Source organism: Hemiscyllium ocellatum, chromosome 12, assembly GCF_020745735.1.
Source record: "Hemiscyllium ocellatum isolate sHemOce1 chromosome 12, sHemOce1.pat.X.cur, whole genome shotgun sequence".
NCBI classification, from domain to species: domain Eukaryota; kingdom Metazoa; phylum Chordata; class Chondrichthyes; order Orectolobiformes; family Hemiscylliidae; genus Hemiscyllium; species Hemiscyllium ocellatum.
In genome coordinates, this window is record NC_083412.1 from 12,209,347 (window position 1) to 12,233,564 (window position 24,218).

Below are 24,218 nucleotides of genomic sequence, written 5' to 3' on the forward strand. Positions count from 1 at the left end.
TTTGGTTCTAGTTAGATTTGGAACATATAAACCTTGCAAATAAGCTTTTAATAAGTGCTATAAATCATACAGTAAATGTATCAGTAGCTCTTGGTTTTGATTCTTTGGCCATATTTTGCTTTAAGGTATAGATTTGCTCACTAATCCACCACTAAGCATGACACGAGTTTGTATTGTGTGGTATGGGAGCTCATTCAGCAAGTTCTCATCCTGTGATGTAAGGAAGCACTGGGGCTGCTTAATCTATTTATTTGCTGCATGGCGTATTTTATAATTGATGTGCTCCATTTTGAAAAGGAGTGGTTCTCATTTTTGTTTTTGTTTTGGGTGAGTGCCGAATCAGAGGACACAGCTTAAAAATACGGGGTAGACCATTTAGGGCAGAGATGAGGAGAAACTTCTTCACCCAGAGAGTGGTGGCTGTGTGGAATGCTCTGCCCCAGAGGGCAGTGGAGGCCCAGTCTCTGGATTCATTTAAGAAAGAGTTGGATAGAGCTCTCAAGGATAGTGGAATCAAGGGTTATGGAGATAAGGCAGGAACAGGATACTGATTAAGGATGATCAGCCATGGTGGTGCAGGCTCGAAGGGCAGAATGGCCTACTCCTGAACCTATTGTCTATTGAACAGGTTTTGTGTCAACTATGTAATGTTAATGCTGTGCATGAGGTACTCTTGGGAATCAACATATTAATTTTTTTATTTACATATTCTGCAGGGCTGATTACTGGAAGTCTCAACCAAAGAAGTTCTGTGATTACTGCAAATGCTGGATAGCAGACAACAAACCTGTATGTTATATTTTCTTTATAAATGATAATGTTGACACATCTAATCATTGTAAAATTTCAGGAAACATGTTTATAGGGACATGTTAATTAATCAGTGAGCCTCCGGGTGAAGCGCTGGTGGCATAGCCCGCTTTCTATTTGTGTGTTTAGGTTTCCTTGCGTTGGTGATGTTTTTTCCTGCTTCTAGAAGCATGGCATTCCAACCTGAACTCTATCAACAAACACGTTGATTTGGATCCCAGTTACCACCCCCTGAGAAAAAGAAGAGGAATGACATCACTACAGGAAATGGCACCACCGTATGAAATGATGTCATTGCAGGAAATGACATCAACCCAAGAAAACTTAAATACATAAATAGAAAGCGGGCCATGCCACCAGTGCTTCATCCAGAGGCTCACTAATGATGTTTCCTAGTATGGTGATGAAACATCTGAAAACGAACCTTCCAGATCCCCAAGCAAACCGACATCCAGAGTCATATTAATTAACTAGATTTTGATAGTGCTACTTTGTTTCAGATTAACTGTAATAAAATTACTGTTTGGATTTTGTTCAATGCATCAAACTATTACCAATCATTATTGATGTGTTCTTAGAGGTAACTATGTTATTATATCAGGTCAAACTTTTTTGAGTATCTCTAAAGGATAGAGTCTAGTCCAGGGGTGAAAAGAATTGGAGGGAACATAGAACAATACAGCACAGAACAGGCCCTTCGGCCCACGATGTTGTGCCGAACATCTATCCTAGATTAAGCACCCATCCATGTACCTATCCAATTGCCACTTAAAGGTCGCCAATGATTCTGACTCTACCACTCCCACGGGCAGCGCATTCCATGCCCCCACCACTCTGGGTAAAGAACCCACCCCTGACATCTCCCCTATACCTTCCACCCTTCATCTTAAATTTATGTCCCCTTGTAACACTCTGTTGTACCCAGGGGAAAAGTTTCTGACTGTCTACTCTATATATTTCTCTGATCATCTTATAAACCTCTATCAAGTCACCCCTCATCCTTCGCCGTTCCAACAAGAAAAGGCCGAGAACTCTCAACCTATCCTCGTACGACCTATTCTCCATTCCAGGCAACATCCTGGTAAATCTTCTCTGCACCCTCTCCAAAGCTTCCACATCTTTCCTAAAGTGAGGCGACCAGAACTGCACACAGTACTCCAAATGTGGCCTAACCAAAGTCCTGTACAGCTGCAACATCAGTTCACGACTCTTGAATTCAATCCCTCTGCTAATGAACGCTAATACACCATAGGCCTTCTTACAAGCTCTATCCACCTGAGTGGCAACTTTCAAAGATCTATGTACATAGACCCCAAGATCCCTCTGTTCCTCCACCTGACTAAGAACCCTACCGTTAACCCTATATAAGGCAAGATAAATTGGATCGTGACACCAAGCATGACTTTCAAGTCTGTAAAAGGTAAAAGGAGTAATGAGAGAGAGCTGGATGTTCCCTTTACAGATTGGGAAAGAATATAGTACAGTTGTGCTTTTTTAAAATTTGTTCATAGGATGTGGGCATCGCTGTTTAGGCCAGCAGTTAATGCCGATCGCTAATTTCCTTTTAAGAAGGTAGTGCTGATTGCCTCCTTGATTGCTTCTGTCCTAAGAGCATTGTTGGTGGTGTGTTCCCATGCATCCACTACCCTTATCCATTTAAATAGTGGAAGCCATGGATTTGGGATGTGTTGTCAAAGGAGCCTTGGTGGGTTACTGCAGTGCATCTTGTAGATAGTACACACTGTTGTCACTGTGAGCAGGTATTGGGGGTGTTAGTTTAAAACTGGAGGATGGGTTGCGAATCAAACAAGCTGCTTTGTCTTGGCTGACCTTATTGGCAAAAGGAAAGTACTTTAGTATGAGCTACCCTACCATTCTGCTTGCCATCAGAATGATTTGAATATCTTGAATTTGGAAATAATTGAGCATGATTTCAGTTCAAATATGGAAATAATATATCTGCAAACATTTTGGACAGGCTTGTTTGTTCTCAATTATTCATTCTCTTTAAAAAAGAATATTTGGGCACCAATCATATTTGCCTGTGTGTTACCTGAAACACCTAATCTACATATAAAGCAGAGGTAAAGTAATTGAGGAATTGATAAATGTCAATCACAATACTCAACTATCGCTGGAACCTTGAGATGGTGGCATAGTGGTAATATCACTGGGCTCATAACTAGAGGTCCTGGCTAATCCTCTGGTGACCTTGATACAAATTCCACAATGACAGCTGGTGGAATTTAAGTTAAATAAATATGGCATTGCAAGCTAGTCTCCATTATGGTGACCATGACAGCTCTCTGGTGTTGTAAGAACCCATCTGATTCATTAATATCCTTTTCAGGAAGGAAATCTGCCATCCTTACCTAGTCTGCTTTACTCCAGATCAACAGGAATGTAGTTAATTCTTCTCAAATGGCCTAGCGAGTCACTCTGTTAAATGGTAATTAGGGGCGGCAAACAAATACAGGCCGAGCAAGCAATCTCCATATTCTATGAAAGAAAGAAAAATAAATTCCTTTCATATTCCTACCATTGGTAGGAAAGAAGCATTATTTTATCAGCATTGGAAAATAACTAACTGTCATGGGAATGAGAAAAGCATAACTTTTCACAAAGGAAAGGGATCTTAACGCACAGATGTTAAAACATGATACAGAGCATTTCTGATCTGGTTACTGGAGAGCATAGAAAACATAGAAAAATACAGAGCAGTACAGGCCCTTTGGCCCTCGATGTTGCGCCAACCCAAGCCCACCTAACCTACACTAGCCCACAATCCTCCATATGCCTATCCAATGACCGTTTAAATGCCTATAAAGAGGGAGAGTCCACCACTGCTACTGGCAGGGCATTCCATGAACTCACGACTCACTGAGTAAAGAATCTACCCCTAACATCTGTCCTATACCTACCTCCCCTTAATTTAAAGCTATGCTCCCTCGTAATAGCTGATTCCATACGTGGAAAAAGGTTCTCATTGTCAAGCCTATCTAAACCCCTAATCATCTTGTACATCTCTATCGTCGCCCCTAAACCTTCTTTTCTCCAATGAAAACAGCCCCAGGTGCCTCAGTCTTTCCTCATACGATCTTCCAACCATACCAGACAACATCCTGGTAAACCTCCTCTGCACCCGTTCCAGTGCCTCCACATCCTTCCTACAGTATGGCGACCAAAACTGCACATAATGCTCTAAATGCGGCCGCTCCAGAGCCTTATACAATTGCAACATGACCTCAGGACTCCGGAACTCAATTCCTCTACCAATAAAAGCCAGTACGCCATATGCCTTCTTCACAGCACTATTTACCTGGGTGGCAACTTTCAGAGATCTGTGTACATGGACACTAAGATCCCTCTGCTCATCCACACTACCAAGTATCCGACGATTAGCCCAGTACTCCATCTTCTTGTTACTCTTACCAAAGTGAATCACTTCATACTTACCTACATTCAACTCCATTTGCCACCCTTCTGCCCAGCTCTGCAGCTTATCTATATCCCGCTGTAACCTGCCACATCCTTCCTCACTGTCAACAACTCCACCGACTTTCGTATCATCCGCAAACTTGCTCACCCAACCTTCTAGCCTTTCCTCCAGGTCATTTATAAAAATGACAAACAGCAATGGTCCCCAAACAGAGCCTTGCGGAATACCGCTAGTAACTGTACTTCAAGATGAACCTTTACCATCAACTACTACCTTCTTCCAGCCAGCCAATTCCTAATCCAAACCTCTAACGCACCCTCAATGCCATACCTCCGTATTTTTTGCAGTAGCCTACCATGGGGAACCTTATCAAACACCTTACTAAAATCCATATACACCTCATCTACCACTTTACCCTCGTCCACCTCCTTGGTCACCTTCTCAAAGAATTCAATAAGGTTTGTGAGGCGTGACCTGCCCTTCACAAAACCATGCTGACTATCGTTGATCACATTATTCATATCCAGATGTTCATAAATCCTATCCCTTACAATTCTCTCTAAGACTTTGATTAGATTAGATTACTTACAGTGTGGAAACAGGCCCTTTGGCCCAACAAGTCCACATCGACCCGCCGAAGCGCAACCCACCCATACCCCTACATATACCCCTTACCTAACACGACGGGCAATTTAGCATGGCCAATTCACCTGACCCGCACATCTTTGGACTGTGGGAGGAAACCAGAGCACCCGGAGGAAACCCACACAGACACGGGGAGAATGTGCAAACTCCACACAGTCAGTGGCCTGAGGCAGAAGTTGAACCCAGGTCCCTGGCGCTGTGAGGCAGCAGTGCTAACCACTGTGCCACCGTGCCCACAACAGAAGTGAGAATCACCGGCCTATAGTTACTAGGGTTTCCCTACTCCCCTTCTTGAACAGGGAACCACGTTTGCTATCCTCTAGTCTTCTGGCACTATTCCTGTAGACAACGAGGACATAAAAATCAAGGCCAATGGCTCTGCAATCTGCTTCCTTGCTTCCCAGAGAATCCTAGGATAAATGCCATCAGGCCCAGGGGACTTATCTATTTTCACCCTTTCCAGAATTTCCAACACCTCTTCCCTACATACCTCAAAGCCATCCATTCTAATTAATTGTGACTCAATATTCACATCGGCAACAATGTCCTGTTCCTGAGTGAATACTGACGAAAAGTGTTCATTCAATGTCTCTCCGATCTCTTCAACCTCCATGCACAACTTCCCACTACTATCCTTGTCTGGACCTATTCCTACACTAGTCATTCTTTTATTCCTGACATACCTATAGAAAGCCTTTGGGTTTTTCCTATTCCTACCAACCAAGGACTTTTCATGTCCCCTCCTTGCTGCTCTTAGCTCTCTCTTTACATCCTTCCTAGCTACCTTATAACTCTCAAATCGCCCCAATTGACCCTTCACGCCTCATCTTTACATAGGCCGCCCTCTTCCCTTTATCAAGGGATTCCAATTCCTTATTAAACCACGGCTCCCTCACACAACCCTTTCCTCCCTGCCTGATAGGTACATACTTATCAAGGACACTCAATAGTTGCTCCTTGAACAAGCTCCACATATCGATTGTGCCCTTCCCTTGAAGCCTACTTCCAAGCCACACATCCTAAGTCATGCCTCACCGCATCATTATTTCCCTGCTCCCAGCTATAACTCTTGCCCTGCAGTGCACACTTACCCCACTCCATCACTAGGGTAAAAGTCACCGAATTGTGGTCACTGTCCCCAAAGTGCTCACCTACCTCCAGTTCTAACACCTGGCCTGGTTCGTTACCCAGAACCAAATCCAGTATGGCCTCACCTCTTGTGGGCCTGTCTACATATTGTGCTGAAAATGTGTTGCTAAAAAAGCGCAGCAGGTCAGGCAGCATCCAAGGAGAAGGAGAATCGACGTTTCGGGCATGAGCCCTTCTTCAGGAATGAGGAAAGTGTGTCCAGCAGGCTAAGATAAAAGGTAAGGAGGAAGGACTTGGGGGTTTGTGAAGGTTTGAAGCTTAGATTGAGGTTTAGGGTGTAGGTTTGCTCGCTGAGCTGTAGGTTTGATATCCAGACGTTTCATTACCTGGCTAGGTGACATCATCAGTGGCGATCTCCAAGTGAAGCTTCACGTGGAGGTCACCACTGATGATGTTACCTAGCCAGGTAATGAAACATCTGGATATCAAACCTACAGTTCAGCGAGCAAACCTACACCGTAAATGATAATGACCTTTTGCTATAAATTCTGTGTCTGACACTCTTATTCTCCACAATCACCTGATGAAGGAGCAGAGGTCCGAAAGCTAGTGCTTCCAAATAAACCTGTTGGGCTATAACTTAGTGTTGAATGATAATGACAGTCCTCTAGTGAGGAGACTGTGGGTGTTGTAGATGTTATGATATAATTTTGTGGAAACAGTTGGAAGAACTAAAAATTTTAGAACAAGGGACGAAGGAGTTTCATGTTATATATGTAGATCTGTGCTACTAAATATGAACAGTGTACATAGGAAAAAGGAAAGCCTTTTTTGCTGATTTCTATGTAATGGAAACGTGCGTTTCTTTAATAGATATACCCTTGGATGAAATAGATTAGAGATTTGAAATGTTTTTAAAGGCTGTTAGAAAAACAGTAACACAACTCCTTGAAAGATTAGACGACACACCCTTCTTCACTGTTGACATAGTTTACATGTTCAGAATGCATTCATCACTGAACAATTTTGCCCTCTCAGAATACACAAAAATGTTTGAAAGCTGGACATCTCTGATTGGATATGTAAATTGGATGAGTTTTTGCATTTTTTTGAGGAAAGTCATGAAAGGATAAAAAATATCAGGTGATTTCAGTAATTTATTGTGAACTACATCATGTTTGAATTTGAGTTTATTTTTAAACCCTACGTTTGTGCTTAAAAATTTTGGTAAATAAGGAATGGAAATTTTTGTGATTTGATTTCTCAGTGCGTGTAATATTAACAAATATAAATATTATAAAAATACTTGTATTGTTAATTATTTTGTTTAGTTAAGCAGTTTGCGTTTGTAAGTGTTAAAAAGAGTAAGATACAACACAATTTTTTTATTTGCAGATACGAATTGTGAGTAAAAACCATCACCACTTAGAGTCAGAGAGATGTACAGCACAGAAACAGACCCTTGGGTCCAACCCATCCATGCTGACCAGATATCCCAACCCAATCGAGTCCCACCTGCCATCACCCAGCCCATATCCCTCCAAACCTTTCCTATTCATATACCCATCCCAATGCCTTTTAAATGTTGCAATTATACTGGTCTCCCCACTTCCTCTGGCGGCTCATTCCATACACACACCACCCTCTGCGTGAAAAAGTTGCCCCTTAGCTCTCTTTTATATCTTTCCCCCCTCACCCTAAACCTATGCCCTCTAGTTCTGGACTCCCCAACCTCAGGGAAGACTTTACCTATTTACCCTATCCATGCCCCTCATAATTTTGTAAACCTCTATAAGGTCACCCCTCAGCCTCCGATGCTCCAGGGAAAACAGCCCCAGCCTGTTCAACCTCTCTCTGTAGCTCAAATCCTCCAACCCTGGCAGCATCCTTGTAAATCTTTTCTGAACCCTTTCAAGTTTCAGAACATCTTTCCGATGGGAAGGAGACCAGAATTGCATGCATCCAACAGTGGCCTTACCAATGTCCTGTACAGCTACAACATGACCTCCCAACTTCTGTACTCAAAACTCTGACCAATAAAAGAAAGCATACCAAACACCTTCTTCTCTATCCTATCTACCTGCAACTCCACTTTCAAGGAGCTATGAACCTGCACTCCATGGTCTCTTTGTTCAGTAACATTCCCTAGGACCTTACCATTAAGTGTATAAGTCCTGCTAAAATTTGCTTTCCCAAAATGCAGCACCTTTTAGTTATCTGAATTAAACTCTATCTGTCACTTCTCAGGCCATTAGCCCATCTGGTCAAGATCCTGTTGGAATCTGAGGTAACCCTCTTCGCTGTGCACTACACCTCCAATTTTGGTGTCATCTGCAAACTTACTAACTGTACCTCTTATGCTCGCATCCAAATCATTTATGTAAATGACAAAAAGTAGAGGACCCTGCACCGATCCTTGTGGCACTCCAATGGTCACAGGCCTCTAAAGTATGAAAAACAACCCTCTACCACCACCCTCTGTCTTCTACCTTTGAGCCAGTTCTGTATCCAAATGTCTAATTCTCCCTGTATTCTGTGAGATCTAACCTTGCTAACCAGTTTCCCATGGGGAACCTTGTCGAACGCCTTACTGAAGTCCATATAGATCACATTTACTGCTCTGCCCTCATCAAACCTCTTTTTGTTACTTCCTCAAAAAACTCAATCAAGTTTGTGAGACACGATTTCCCATGCACAAAGCCATGTTGACTATCCCTAATCAATCCTTGCTTTTCCAAATACATGTACATCCCGTCCCTCAGGATTCCCTCCAACAACTTGGCCACCACTGAGGTCAGGCTCACAAGTCTATAGTTCCCTGGCTTGTCCTTATCACATTTCTTAAACAGTGCCACCACATTTGCCAACGTCCAGTATTCCAGCACCTCGCCTGTGAGTATCGATGATACAAGTATCTCAGCAAGAGGCCCAGTAATCATACCTCTAGCTTCCCATAGAGTTCTAGGGTGCACCTGATCAGGTCCTGGGGATTTATCCATCTTTGTGTTTCAAGATATCTAGCACTTCCTTCTCCATAATATGGACATTTTGCAAGGTGTCACTATCTATTTCCCTACATTTTGTATCTTCCATATCCTTTTCCACAGTAAATACTGATGCAAAATACTCGTTTAGGAACTTCTCCATTTTCTGTGGCTCTACACAAAGGCCGGCTTGCTTATCTTTGAGGGGCCCTATTCTCTCCCTAGTTACCCTTTTGTCCTTAATGTAAAAACCCTTTGGATTCTCCTTGATTTTTTTTCCCTGGGGTTGGGGAATCCAGAACTAGAGGGCATAGGTTTAGGGTGAGAGGGGAAAGATATAAAAGAGACCTCAGGGGCAATCTATTCACGCAGAGGGTGGTACGTGTATGGAATGAGCTGCCGGAAGAAGTGGTGGAGGCTGATATAATTGCAACATTTAAGAGGCATTTGGATGGGTATATGAATAGGAAGGGTTTGGACGGATATGGGCCGGGTGCTGGCAGGTGGGACGAGATTGGGTTGGGATATCTGGTCAGCATGGACAGGTTGGACCAAAGGGTCTGTTTCCATGCTGTACATCTCTGACTCTATTTGCCAAAGCTAGGAATGGAAAGTTGATGCTAAGCTAATCAGCAACACCAATGTCTGTTGAAATATATTTGAAAAAGCATTGATTGACATGTATTCAAATATTAAAGTCATTGCTTAGACACCTAACAATTCTTGTTGTTCTTTTCAAATATTTCCCTTAGAGTGTCGAGTTTCATGAAAGAGGGAAGAACCATCAGGAAAATGTGGCCAAGAGAATCAGTGAGGTACCTCTCCTTGATTCTTCTTTCCCTGTTGATATTTATTATGTATACACTTCACATTTTTGGCTGGTCCTGATCGACATATTTATCTGTGCTTCTAGATCAAAAAGAAAAGCTTGGACAAAGCAAAAGAAGAGGAGAGAATAGCAAAGGAATTTGCTGAGATGGAGTCTGCAGCTATGAAAGCGTATCAAGAAGATCTGAAGCGACTTGGAGTAAACATTTCAGGTAGCATTTATTCTTGCTAAGGATTTATTTTTATTTGAGAACTGTTGAAAGTATTTGTGACACTGTCAGTTCATTTTGAATTTCACATGAGAATGCAAATTAAGAGCAGCAGTAGACTACAGATGTTTGGGTTCTATCACCAGATCTATTGTTCAATAATATCAAAACTGATCTCATCGTGGCCTCAACTCCACATTCTGGCTTACCCTCACTTATGAACAAACCCCTAATTGTGATGCAAATATCACAGAGCACAACTCATAAGTTAAGCTGTGAACCATCGAAATTTCCCAAAAAATGCAATTTGGCTTGTACCTCAACCATAACAAATTAGAAGCCATATCAAGTATAAACTCAGAGCCACAGTGTTGGTGTGAGTGATTCCCATTTTTAAATGCAAGGTAAATATATAGGTCTTCAAATTAAATAAGTGTGGCAGGTTTTATTGAATGAATCAATTCTACAAGCTTATCTTTAACTACAATAGTACTGTTTTAAAAAGCATCTGATTCATTGTTTTTCGCATCCAGTTTATTGAATCACTTTGGCTGTTGCACAATAGTAAGGCTCCCATTTTGCAGTGGATTATGCATTTTTACTTTCAAAATAATTCCTCTCCTACAAAACATCTTCTTTTCTATCTTTGAATTGGATATTTTGCATTTTTTTAATGATCTGGTGAGTTTGTGCATGAATAGCATCCAATGATTTGATGACAGAACGATACAAAATGGAAAGTGGAGCAGCACAATTATTTTTCACTTTTTTTTCTGAAGGTTTGTTCTCCATCAAACATTTGCATTAACATTCATCAGGAGCGTAACCCTTGAATAGCTTGCAGAGGCACACATCCAATTGTTGAACTGTACGTACTAGACTCTCTGGTAGAACTTCAAAGTGTGTGTTCTTTCTTCAGAGGTGCCATTGATGTTATTGGTTGTATGAAAATGTCCCATACTAATTAGTTGCATTCTTTACGTAGACCATTCCGTGCCACAGGTGCAGATGACACCAAAATTGGAGGTGTAGTGGACAGTGAAGAAGGTTACCTCAGTATAGTGGGACCTTGATCAGATGGGCCAATGGACCAAGAAGTGTCAGATGAAGTTTAATTTAGATAAATTTGTGGTGCTGGTTTTGGAAAGACAAATCAGGACGGGACTTATACACTTGATGGCAGGGTCCTGGGGAGTGTTGTTGAACAAAGAGACCTTTGAGTGCAGGTTCATAGTTTCTTGAAAGTGGAGTTACAGGTAGACAGGAAAGTGAAAAAGGCATTTAGTATGCTTGTCTTTATTGGTCAGTGTATTGAATATAGGAGTTGGGAGGTCATGTGGCCGTTCAGGACGTTGGTTAAGCCACTATTGGAATACTGAGTGCATTTCTGGTATTCCTGCTATAGGAAGGATGTTGTGAAACTTGAAAGGGTTCAGAAAAGGTTTACAAGGATGTTGCCTCAGTTGGAGGGTTTGACTTATAGGGATAGAGTAGAGTGGGGCAATTTCCCCAAAGTATCAGAGACTGAGGGGTGACTTTGTAGAAGTTTATAAAATCATGAGGGGGATGGATAGGGTAAATAGACATGGTCTTTTCCCTGGTGTGGGAGAGTCCAGAACTAGAGTGCATAGGTTTGAGGTGAGAAGGGAAAGGTTTAAAAGGGACCTAAGGGGCAACATTTTCATGTAGAGGGTGGTGTGTGTATGGAATGAGCTGCCAGAGGTAGTGATGGAGGCTGATACATTGACAACACGAAAAGGCAGCTAGATGGATATATGAATAGGAAGGGTTTACAGGGATAAGGGCCAAATGCTGGCAAATGGACCTTGATTTATTTAGGACATCTGGTCAGCATGAACAATTTGGACCAAAGGTTCTGTTTCGGTACTCTGTATTCCTATGACTCTAACTTCACTCCATTGTTATCCATCCCATCGTTGCACGGATGTGCTTGTAAACTTCTGTGGGGCACATGATTTTCAGAGTGGTTTTACGTTTGAAAATTACTACAGGCTTTAATTTCATTGACCATGCACGTTGATACCACAATGAATTTTGTCTTATCGTATTCTGTGATTTCCACGAGAAATACATTCGCACTTACTCAAATACTACATTTCTCCAGGAAAATTGTATTTACAAAAAAAAAGTCCTTCATTTGAAAAAATATTATTTCCTTTCCGTTTCTTTATGCTCTCTCCCTTCCCTCCTGTCAGTTTTCCGCAAAACAGTTGAGTGTCTCTTTTTAAAGAAAGTAAGGAATAGTTTAAAATTTAAATACTTTCTACTTCTTCAAGCTCTGTAATTGAGAAACAAATGTTTTGCTGTCTTAGCTTCATCATCGTCAAGTACAACTGAACAACAACCAGGAGTAAAGGCCTCTGACACACAATGTACAAAGCAGAATACAGCAAATATCTGGGTACAAGGTGTTTCACCTGAAGGTTATTTCTATTACTACAACACTAAAACAGGAGGTAAGCCTTCAACTTGGCTTCTATCTAAATTTTGCTCTGTGTATATAAAAAAAAATGCCTGCATCAAGAATTTGCCTGTCCATTGCTCATGATTTATTCCCTAAAATGTGGTAAATTTGCTTCTTGAGCACAGGCTTTTAAGTTGAGAAATTTATTGAGGCGTAGCACAACCACCTCCAAAAGCTCAGGTCGAACCCACTTTGGTTGTCATTAAATCTAATTTCAAAAGTCAATTTAAAATAAAAACTCTCCCTTTTCATCAGTTGCCTCCCTGTACCATGTGACATCCTTCTTACCAACAAAGCCTTTGCCTGGAAGTTGGTCTCTACTCCCTACTTCTCCAAAGCAGCAAATCCACTTTCTGGTGTATTGGGAAAACAACCTTTTAAAATGCTCCTTTATTTTTAACTGGGAAAAGCTCACCTTTTGTCTTATGGTGTCCTTAATTTACTTAATGTTGGTGACTACCTAGCACCACTTATTAATTTTGATTTGATTTGTTTTTTCCCACCCTGCTGATCGAACTGTTACTTTCAGATCTTTGCTAATTTGTGCTGTTTCTCCACTCTTTTCTATCGAGTCCAGCTGTTAGTTTTAAAGTTTGGGTCTTTTGCTGTTACTCCACAGGCAGCCTATTTAGTAACTAATGTTATGCACCTCTAGTGTTCTGCCAAATGCTTTGATGATTAATTTGCTACTAACTTGTACTTTTCTAAAGCATGGCCAGACCACTCACTGCGCACTTCCTCTAAGTAAAGGTAACTTTGTCTGTCGTTGATGCTTTAGTTTTTGGCGTACTCACATTCCCGCAATATTCTGGTCTTGTAGGATCACTACTGTGGCATCCTTCATGTTTTAGGAGAAAATTATTATATTTTCATGAAGGGATGTGTTTCTGTGTAATTCTCTCTCAGACCAACAGCAACCAATGCATTATTGTTCAAGCTTTTCATCTTGGATCATGTTTATTTAGTAACATTCCTTGCTTCCTTATCTCATTGTAACACGCATGTCTTGAATCTTAAGTTGCCTTCAGAAGGCTTTGATATCTTTTCGAATACCATATGCCCTATCACCACACCGATTAATTTACTTTTCAAGTGTTCAATACTCCTGTATGTGGAGTGACTCATCCTGAATACTTACACTGGTTTTATAAAAGATCATCTGATGGTTGATCCTCCTTTAGCTTAGCTACCAGTAACACTGTTCCAGTATTTCTTTCTTTGGTCTGTCTTTCTTTTTTTAATCTCTCAACAGTCATATGTGACCTATACAATCAGAGTGTTTTTATTGGTAATTGATTCTATCATTCCCTACGCTAACATATTCTTTCCCTGGAACTCATTCTGTAGAGCTTCCAACTTTGCACCTTCCCCCAACATGCTGCAAACATTGAAAATTCACTACACACTTCATCCAGTTTCATATCACCAAGTTTTGAAGTTTGTCCTACTTGCCTTTTCAATTTTGAATGTTAATAAAAACTTGTCTGAAATAATGTTGTTCTGCTGAATTGAATGAGTAAAAGTGTATACTTGCATAAAATATCCTCATTTAAGTGATAGAGCTTGTGTTTGTGAATTGGCAAAAACTGGATGTTGCACCAGAAGCTATTTATTGTTTCAGGTAATACAGTTAGAGAGGTTGATGGTTTTATTTGGAGTGTTGTATGTATAAACGAGTGCCATGAAGTGTTGCTTCACACAAGTATCTTTGGAGTTATCCAAAATACAAATGTAATGTACAGAAACCCCTGTTCAGTAAAGAGTTTAATTGGATGTTTTATTTGAAAGGCGTTCTGAGAGAATTGTATTAAATGTATAATTAAGAGTATATAATTCCTAAAGCTTGCTATAATGTCACTTTTCAAAGTTGTCTTCTGTGATTGTCTTTCAAATAGGTTTGAGTAGTTTCATGACACTGCCTCTAGATTAGCGCAAGGCTCCTATTATTTGCTGGTGCCGACACTGCAAGTATCATATTTTGTGGCTCTTGAACCACTTTGTTTCTCCAGAGAGCAAGCTCCTCAAACCATTTTCAAAGAATCTTCACACTTCATGATCTCTTGTCTGTTCTTCCCAATTTACGCTGTTCAAAACAAAAGAATAAATTTCAACATTTTTAGCTGATGAGCTGAACAGTGATGGGAAAACTTGTTAAATACATTAATGAATTATATTGGTCAAATCATTTTACTTAACTGGATTGCTGAGTTTGGTACAATGGATGTGGTGCATATGCAAAAGTACCACTGAATATAGCATTTAGCAAAATGAAGTCACTGGGATTTAATGGGTAGCTATTTGTTACATTCAGCCCTAGGAAAGGTTCCCCACTTTGTTACAGTTCCAACAGGATACTTCCAATTGCAAAGTTCCTGGCTGAGAAGGGGTGAACCCCTACAATAGGTGACATCAAGATTATTTTAATAAAGATCCTTTTCCCTGTGGATAGCTTCCATAAAAAGAGAATTTAACCAGGCTTTTTTTGAGTTTTCAGTGAAGTGAGACTATTGGTTACTAACCATGAGAAGAACTAAGAACGCCACACACAAGACAAGGAATAAGATATGATCCCCCCCCCCCCCCCCGCCACAAACAAAAGATATAAGTTAGAACACGATTTCTGAGTCCGGTTTAAGACATTTGTGAAGGATAGTTGTAGAAAGTGTGGGACCATTACATGGGGTGATACGGATAGTGTTAATGTGGTGGTTGAGCAGCAATTTTCAGATTCTCGGCTTTGCAAGTTAATTGATTGAAAGTAAGCAGGATGAAAAAAATTCAATGCTGGCTGCCTAGCAGCACTCAACAATAGTATTTTCCCTTTCTTCCTAACAGTGCAGGGTGTTTATTAGCTGTTCTCAAATTAAACTTCAAAGCATGAGTCCACTTATTAGTATGTCAGGCCACTAAGATAGCAATCGGAAGTTGTATTCAGTTTTTATTTTTTGTATTTTTGTATATTCCCCCAGAAGGGTAAAACACAAGTTTGTCTGCAGGAGATAAGTTTGTGCTCAGTGGGGCTGGGTAGTTGACCTTTCATGATCTCTTAGTTTTTACTGCTTCTGTTTGAAATTTCTCTGGCTCTCTACAGATGCCATAATCCATTGGCCCACTCGGAATCGCTGGACTTACATCCACAGTGATCTTTTGGATATAGCAGTCCTTGTTTTAAAATCAAGGGCAGCACGGTGCATCAGTGCTTAACACTGCTGCCTTGCGGTGCCAGGGCACTGGGTTCGATTCCACCCTCAGGCGACTGTCTGTGTGGAATTTGCACGTTCTCCCTGTGTTTGCATGGGTTTCCTCCAGGTGTTCTGATTTCCTCCTGTGGACTAAAGATATGCAAGTTAGATGAATGAGCCCTGGCAAAATGCAGCGCTCCCAGAATAGGGAAGGAGGGGAATGGGTCTGGATGGCATGTCTTCAGAGGGCTAAAGGCCTGTTTCCCCAGTGTAGAGATTCTATAATTCTATGTTGGAATTCAAAGTTTAATATGTTCGTAAGTACTCCATCCTGATCTGTCATCATGACACGTTGAGTGAATATATAATTGGCCAGGGATGAAAAGCAGAAAGCACTGCTGAATGATTGATTGTTTCCCAGAAGCGAGCCTAGCATATTGTTGTATTCATTGAAGAGAGGGTTCGTGTTGGGATTTTATTAATTGTCTCACGTGATGTGGACACTTCTGGCTGGGCCAGCATTTGTTACCCATCTTTAATTGCCCTTGGAAAGGTGGTGATGACCTGCTTTCATGAACTGCTGAGTGTTTATTGGTGTAGGTACATCTATGGTACTGTTAGAAATCTCCAGGATTTTGACATTTTAAAAAACTGCAGTACAGTCCCAAGTCAAGCTACAAAGCATCCTGGAGGGGAACTTACAGGTGATGTTGTTCTTAAACTACTGCTGCCTTGTCAATCCAGGAGGTGGCGATAGAGACTATGTATTTGAAAGGTGCTGTCAATAAAGCTTCATAGTGGTGCCACTATGCATCAGTGGTGAAGAGAGTACTGTTTAAGGTGATGGTGGGCTGTCGATTGAGGTCTGCTTTGAGTTGGATGCTGTTGCAATGGTACTCATCCCAGCAAGTGGAGAATATTCCAGAACACTCTTGACTTGTACCTTGAAGAATATTATAAACTGTGAAATGAATGGTAACAGACTCTAGGACAAAGTGGACATATTCATTTTAATGCAGCAAAATATGAAGTTATTAATTTTGGGAGGAAGAATAAGGAGAAATTTTGTGAACTAGATAGTGCATGTTTAAAGGGGTGTGAGAACCAAGTGCTGTGTTGTATATCCCCATACCTTAGAAATTGGCAGTACAAATTAGATGGCTTTTTTAAAAAGTGCACCTGATCCGTGGCTTTATAATTAGTCAAACAGTTAAAAATTAGGGAGTTCTGTTGTGCCTTCATAAAACACTGATTGATTAAGTCTTGACTAGAATCTGCACTTTAGGAAGCTGACATCAAGGTTTTGGGGAGAGTGCAGAGCAGATTCGCTAACATGGTACCAAGGTTGAAGGATTTCAGTTGCATAGGAAAACTGGGGTTGCTTTCCTTGAGTCAGAAAAGATTAAAAGGAAATTTCATGGAGATTAGAAAAAATGTTTTGCTGATGTAAATACAGAAAAATTGTTTCCAGGGGACATACTTGAGGTGAATAAAGTAACGTATTTTACAAAGCGAGTTGTGGTGTCTAGAATTCTCTGCCCAAAAGGATAATGGAACCAGGTTATCAATCACTTTGAGGAGAATTGAAAAATTCTTGTGAAGAACTTTTGCTGGGTAATATTGAAAGAACAGGGGAGTGGGACTAATTGGATAGTTCTTTGTAGGTGCCAGCAAGTACAGTGGGATGGATGGTCCTGTTGTGGTGCATCTTTCTATAATATATCTATAATATATTCAGCATGTGTCCTCCTGTGAGTTTGTCATTTACAACATTCACAAGTTGATTAACTTTACAATTAGTTAATTTTGCTGTTCATATTCCTAATTTTCTGTTTGGAGAAGGCAGTTAAAGGTTTGGAGTCACTGTCTTGGGATCTTCGAAGCAAATAGACATTTGGCAGTAAAGGAGTTTTGTTGTATTTTTAAAAATAGTTATTCCAGGTATTTGGAGTACTTAAAAGGGAACTCATTCCTGGACAAGGGAATGATTTTGGGGTGTAAAGCTGATCAAATGTATGCTTGAGTCAAAACAGGCCCTGGCAAAATGGAATTCCAGCCCTGCATTTTCAGCTGAGGTGACAAAGCAGTTGGTGAGGAACGGTGTGGGAAGTATGAGCCAATTTATCAGTTATTGTCAGGCAAGAGTGAGACCACTTTAAATATTTGCATCACATGAGAAACCCATCATGCCACATAACCGGTAGGTGCTGCAAAGCTAGTCCTAATGTTGTACTCTCTCCATGGCCCTATATCTTTTCAGAACTGATCTCACTGTCCAGCTGTCCAGTCCAGTGTAGACAACCTTTCTATTGCTGAAAATTACCATTTACAATGATTACTCTTATTCCTTCAGCTTTCAATTATTAGGGATTCAAAAAGAAATGAAATTATTCCTCTTGTGTCTTTCATTTTTTTCTCAATCCAGCTTTCTTTAGTCCCTTTCCAGACTTGATTTAACAATAAATTCTCGACTTTAACTTCTGTAGTTCGAATGCTACTAATTAAACAGTTCTTTAATCTGGTTGGTCAAGAAGGAGTAGTCATTTCCTTGAAACAGTGCTAGATGAATGCAGGGGAAGGTGTGCTTTTTGGATGGTTGCCTGACGAGACCCCTGGCAAATCAAATGTAAGACTAGTGGCTGTAGCTGTTTTCTTACTATTCATTTTAAGCCAATTGTTTTGGGTTTTAAGACTTATGGTCAGACTGTGAGTTGCTATTGAGTTAACCGATCTCCGCGTGTTCCTTGTCATTGCAATGTATGTTTTTCTGTGATCCCAGTAATTCCCTGCCATCTGGGGTATCCCTGCACTGTAGAATTACAACAATTGAAAATATTCACTTTAATTCCATTACATCTTCTCCATTTCTATTTCAGTGCAAGTTCAACCCATATTGTTCATGAATGTATACGCTGGCAATGTGGTAACCATTCACTTACATCAAATTTATTGGGTACTTGGAGCAGTGATGTGTTTAATAAAATGTTCAAAGTCTACTATTCAAACTTACAGTATAATCGAAAATTTGTAATAGTTTCATTAACTCCGACTTCGTGATTCATTAGATAAATGTTGGAAATAGGAAGACACAGGTCTGTGGGGAGATGGTGGGATGTGTTTCTTCTCCTGTGGACTAAACATCTTTGGTTTAACTTCCCCTGTTCCCACTCATTAGATAAATAGCACAAGGTACCTGATCGCGATGTTTTAAATTCATTCTTTCTGGACACCACTGGCAAGTATTGCCCAATCTGTTTTGAAGGAAGCTGTGAACTTTATTTTTTCCCCTACAGTATGGGAACAGGTCCTTCGGCCCAACAAATCCACACTGATCTTGTGAAGAGTAACTCTCACAGATTATGACATTGTGAATGGAAAACAACTCTAAGATAATATTGCCATGCACGTACTGCCCATGTCTTGATAGAGCATCCGAGATGCTGCTGAATAAACCTTGAATAATCCATTGCATCTTGGAGATAGAAAACATTGATTCCAAGTGTGCTCGTGGTGGTTGAGGTGCCAGTTGAACAGATTGCTGTGTTTTGGATGATGTTGCAGCTACACATGTCCAAGCAAGTGAAGACTATTTCAATAAACTCCCAAGTTCTGCTTTGGGGAATCAGATCACTACTGCATGAAACTTGAATTTCATTCTAGATGACTGTGCAAGTGATTGAGAGCCCAGGTGAGTGTACTTGCACATCTGTATTTGCCTTTGAAAACTGCTTTGATTCTACTCTGCAGAATAAAGAATGGTACTTTGTATTTAGCCAGTATGGCAAGACTGGGTTCTTAGATATGCTTGTTGGCAGCATAGTGAACCAGCTGCTTGCTTGGTCTGTTCGGAATTTGTAGGCTGAAGGGCTGATTTAAAAAGTGGGTTAGCTGCTTTTAAAATTAGCTTCCCATCTGCCCCATTTTGAGGTAGTGGAATAGACATTGGATTTGGCCCTATGCACTGACTTCTGCTGTTTTGGGGTAAACCACCTTAAACAAGCTGAGCAGCACCTTCACCCATATTAGGATAAAATTTAATTTTTCCAACTTTCCTGCTATCTGTCAAGCTGAGTTTCTATTTTGAGTTTTCTTTTATTACTGTAAGTTCCAGTAGGAAAAGGCAATCAAATGTTTACAAGCTGGTCTGTAAATGCAAAATTGTATGCATATTATGGTGTAAGCTATACCATAGGTGCCTTTTCTTAACTCTTTCTTAAATTGATGGCAAGAAGAGCCAGTCAACAATTTGCCTTATAAAACACCTTTAATTAGATAAAATTAAAGCCCTTTCACAGAGGTTAAAGAAAAGAAAGGCAAGCCAAAGGTGGGCATAGTTACAAGGGTGATCAAAGCCTTGGGCAATATGTGTTTTGAGGGTTCTTCAACCCCAGGTAAGCCCCACACAAAATGCATTGTGCCTCACACCTAGGCTAGTGTTCATCACCATACAGGTATTATATTTATTCCAGATGTCAAACAATCTTATTTTCGGAAAGAGAAAGACCTGGAGTCAGAATTTTGCAATTGGTAGAACTTAACGGTTTATAAATGAATAAATCAAGGGAACAGAAACTATTTGAAAAGCTCTTGCAATTATATGGTATTTATCATGACCTCAGGCTGAAGCAAAGTACTATTTAGCTAAAGTCTGGTTGAAGATTTGTAGCTCGGGTGTCCGTTGTTGTGGTTCTGTTCGCCGAGCTGTTCGTGCAGCAAAAACTTCCAGCTCGGCGAACAGAACCACAACAACTATTTAGCTAATCATGTAGGAAATACACCAACCAATTTGCACAAAAGCAAAGTCCCACCAGCGTTGTGATGGTTAGATAATCTGATTTAGTGATATTGGTTGAGGTACAAATACTTGCTCTGACACAAGATAACGCCCTTGTTCTTTTGGTATCTTTTTGCTTCCATCTGAAGTGACAGACAAGTCATCAGTTTAATATGTCCACTGAAAGGTAGAATCTTAGATAATGCAGCATTGGACAAAGGTGTTGGCCTAGATTTTGTACTTGCATCTCTAAAGTGGGATTTGTGACTCGTGACTTTCTAACTTGTACTAGAACACCTGATACCTGGGGTCAATAACAAACATCTTCAAAGAAACAGGCTGAACCATCACAAGCAGCTTCTGAACCTGAAGCTACCAGAAAGAATTGGCATGGGACATTTGCTTGTGATAAAGTGGTGGCCATGTAGTTGATACCACAAACCTTGTCATGTTTCACAAACAAATTAGTGGCAGCAGTAATCCTGGCTAAAGTAAATTTGGAAGAAATTTATATTGGTTTATCTGTGGATAGTAAGGGATGGTCACAAAGCCCTAGTCCTTAATTTCAGATTTCAATACAACATGATTTTAAAACATTGTGTGTGTGAACTATTCTCCGTTGCTAGTTGACCTTGAGAAAGCTGGATAGAAGAGTGAATTGTGAGTAGTGTCCATGGACAAATTGTAAGTGGGCAAATTCATGGCAGCTGAAATATAATGGATACATGTGAAGTTATCTACTTTGGTAGGAAAAATAGAAAGGCAGGTTATTTGAATGCCAATAGACTGGAAAAGGGGGAGATGCACTGAGACCTGGGTGTCCTTGTATACTAGTTGCTGAATGTAAATGTGCAGGTGCAGCAGGCAGTGAAGAAGGTAAATGGTATGCATGGCCTTCCTAGTGAGAAGATTTGCGTACAGGAGCAGGGATGTCTTGCTCTAATTGCCCAGGGCCCTGGTGAAAACTGGCCTGGAATATTGTGTGCAATTTTAGTCTCCTTGTATGTTCTTCTTATAGGAGGGATGCAACGAAGGCTTACCATATTGGGGCCTAGAATGGCAGGACTAACATATGAAGAAAGACTGGTTTGATCATAGAATCCCTACAGAGTGGAAACAGGCCATTAGTCCCAACAAGTCCACACTGACCCTCTGAAGAGGAACCCACCCAGACCCACTCCCTGCCCTATTACTCTATGCCTACCCCTGACTAATGCATCTAACCTACACATCCCTGAAAAATATAGGCAATTTAGCATGGTCAATTCATCTAACTTGCACCCCTTTGGGTTATGGGAGGAAACCGGAGTACCTGGAGGAAATTCACGTAGACACTGGGAGAATGTGCAAACTCCACACAGACAGTCGCGCAACGCTGGAATCAAACCCGCATCCCTGGCTCTGTGAGACAGCAGTGCTAACCACTGAGCCACCGTGCCACCCTGTTTTGGATGGGACTATATTCAATGGTGATTAGGTAAATGTGGGGATGGATGGTGATCTCATTGAAACCGACAAAATTCAAACAGGACTAGACAATGTAAACACAAGCACAATGGTCTTAGTGACCAGGGAGTTCAGAGCCAGGGATCACATTTAGGACTGAGATGAGGAGAAATTTCTTTACCCAGAGAGGGATGATCCTGTGGAAATTTCTTTCTGAAAGCAGTTGATGGCAAAACATTGAATGTTTTCATCAAGGAGTTGGATATTGTCCTTCAGGCTAAAGGGTTGAAAATGGAGGGGGGTGGGGAGTGGGAATATGATACTGAGTTAGGTGATCAGCCATTATCACTTCAAATATTTGAGCAGGCTTGAAGGCCTGATTAGCCAACTCCTCCTATTTTCTACTTTTGAAAAGATGGTGATGAGCTATCACCTTGATTCATTGCAGTCCATGTGGAGTAGATTCACTTGGAGTGCTTTTGTAGAAGGAGTTCCAGATTTTGACCCAGCAACAGTGAAGGAACAGCAATAGTTCCATGTCAGCATGGTGGGTGCTTGCAAGTGGTCATGTTCTCGAGCATCTGCTGGCCTTCTATAAAGACCAAGTTTAGGTTGTGCAACTGTTTCAATGTGTGCACCTTTCTTTATTCAGAGTTATGTTGTAACACAGTAACTGCTATTTGGCTCGTGAGTCTGCCCATTCATTCGTCGACTTCTTAAACTTGAGGCATATTATTCTATTCCCTTTATTCTTTTACTCATCCAATTTCTTGAATAATTTCCTCAATCAATTACTAATAGTGGATCCCATATTCTAACCATTCTGAATCAAGACTTTACTCCTTTATCCCTATAGGGTTTATTATTAGCTTTTGTATTTATGCTCCTGGTTTCGGGATTCTTTATCATGTACAGAGGAACCTCGATTATCCAAATAACAGATTATCCGAAGGAGATCTTGAGGTCCCGAATTTAAAGACGTCTTTCCAACACTGATTCTCTCTCTCTCTCTCTCTCTCCCTCCCCCTCTCTCTCTCCCTCCCCCCCTCCCTCCCTCCCTCCCTCCCTCCAGGGGCGGGGGCAGTGTTGGCCGGGGTTGTGGGGGGGGCGCAATGTGCTGCTGCTTCATCTCCTGAATGGAGAGCGGACTTAACAGAAAACTCCGAGCCCCAGAGGAAAGGCACTAAATTTATTAACCGAATAATCAATTACTGAACGAAATAGTGCCCACCCATCTCATTCGGATAATCAAGGTTCCTCTGTAGACACATTTTCTGCACATTTCCCACTAACTAAGCTTTCTATCAGGTGACCTCTAACTTTTCTCTTTTCTGTATAAAGTCTTAATTTGTTCAATCTCACAGACTTGAATCTGTTGGTCTGAGACCATCCAAAAAATCTTATTTTGTATTTTTTGTGGTCCACCTATGTCCTTTTATTTGATTTGAAGAGTAGAATCGGTCTCTGTACATAATGTGTTACCTGACTGGGGCCTATATTGATGTCATGTCTGATTTTTATCCAGCTTCTTATTGAATACCTGCACAGTTTAGCATATAGGTCATTTCTAATTATTCTTTAGTTGTTTTTGTTTTAATGGCTAAGTGGAGTTGGTGAAGTATTATAATCAGGAAGTAGTGAAGATCAGTTGAAGGGTGGGGAAGAGGCAACTTGAGAACAGTATTGCTTTACTCTTGTGGATGGGAGGTAGGAGCATAGAAACAGAAGGCCATTCGGCCCTGTCAAGTCTTCCCACCATTCATTGCAATCATGTATCTTTCAACCACCCAGAAATCTACCTTCAGGATCTTATTGCTCTTTCTACCTATGTCATTGTTACCTATGGCATTGATACCATGATGGACCACAGCTTTTGGCTGATCTTCCTCCTGGAGAAGGATGTCCTGCAGCTGTTCTTTGGCTCTGGCACCAGAGAGGCTCACCCATCCTGGAGTCATATTTCATTCCATACAAACACTTGTCTGATCCCCTAACTCTGGAAGCCCCTATAACTACTGCTGTCCCATTGTTCTTCCTCCTCCTGTGTACAGCTGAGTCACCCAGTGATGCCATGAGCTTAGCTCTGGCTGCCACTTCCCTGAGGAACTGTTGCCCTCGCCAATTTCCAGAATGGAATACCGATTTGGGGTAATCCTGCATTACCTAGTTGGTTTTCTTCGATTGTCTGACAGTCACCTATTCTCTCTCTGCTGGTACACTTCTAATCTGTGGTATGACCATATCCCTAAGCATTCACTCCATGTGGTCTTCTGAATCACAGATGCACAATAGTACTTCCAACTGCTCAAGTTCCAAAACCTGGAGCT

General features: G+C 41.0%; 1 protein-coding gene across 3 annotated transcripts in view; it reads left to right on the forward strand.

The window, feature by feature from the left end:
* Window positions 1–24,218, forward strand: part of wbp4 (WW domain binding protein 4) — a 57,278-nt gene that overhangs the window by 12,294 nt on the left and 20,766 nt on the right. For all 3 annotated transcript variants that reach the window (XM_060833328.1, XM_060833330.1, XM_060833329.1), the window contains exons 2-5: window positions 717–789; window positions 9,720–9,782; window positions 9,881–10,007; window positions 12,338–12,481. In XM_060833328.1, the coding sequence (XP_060689311.1) occupies window positions 717–789; window positions 9,720–9,782; window positions 9,881–10,007; window positions 12,338–12,481 (407 nt within the window). The remainder of the gene's footprint in view (window positions 1–716; window positions 790–9,719; window positions 9,783–9,880; window positions 10,008–12,337; window positions 12,482–24,218) is intronic.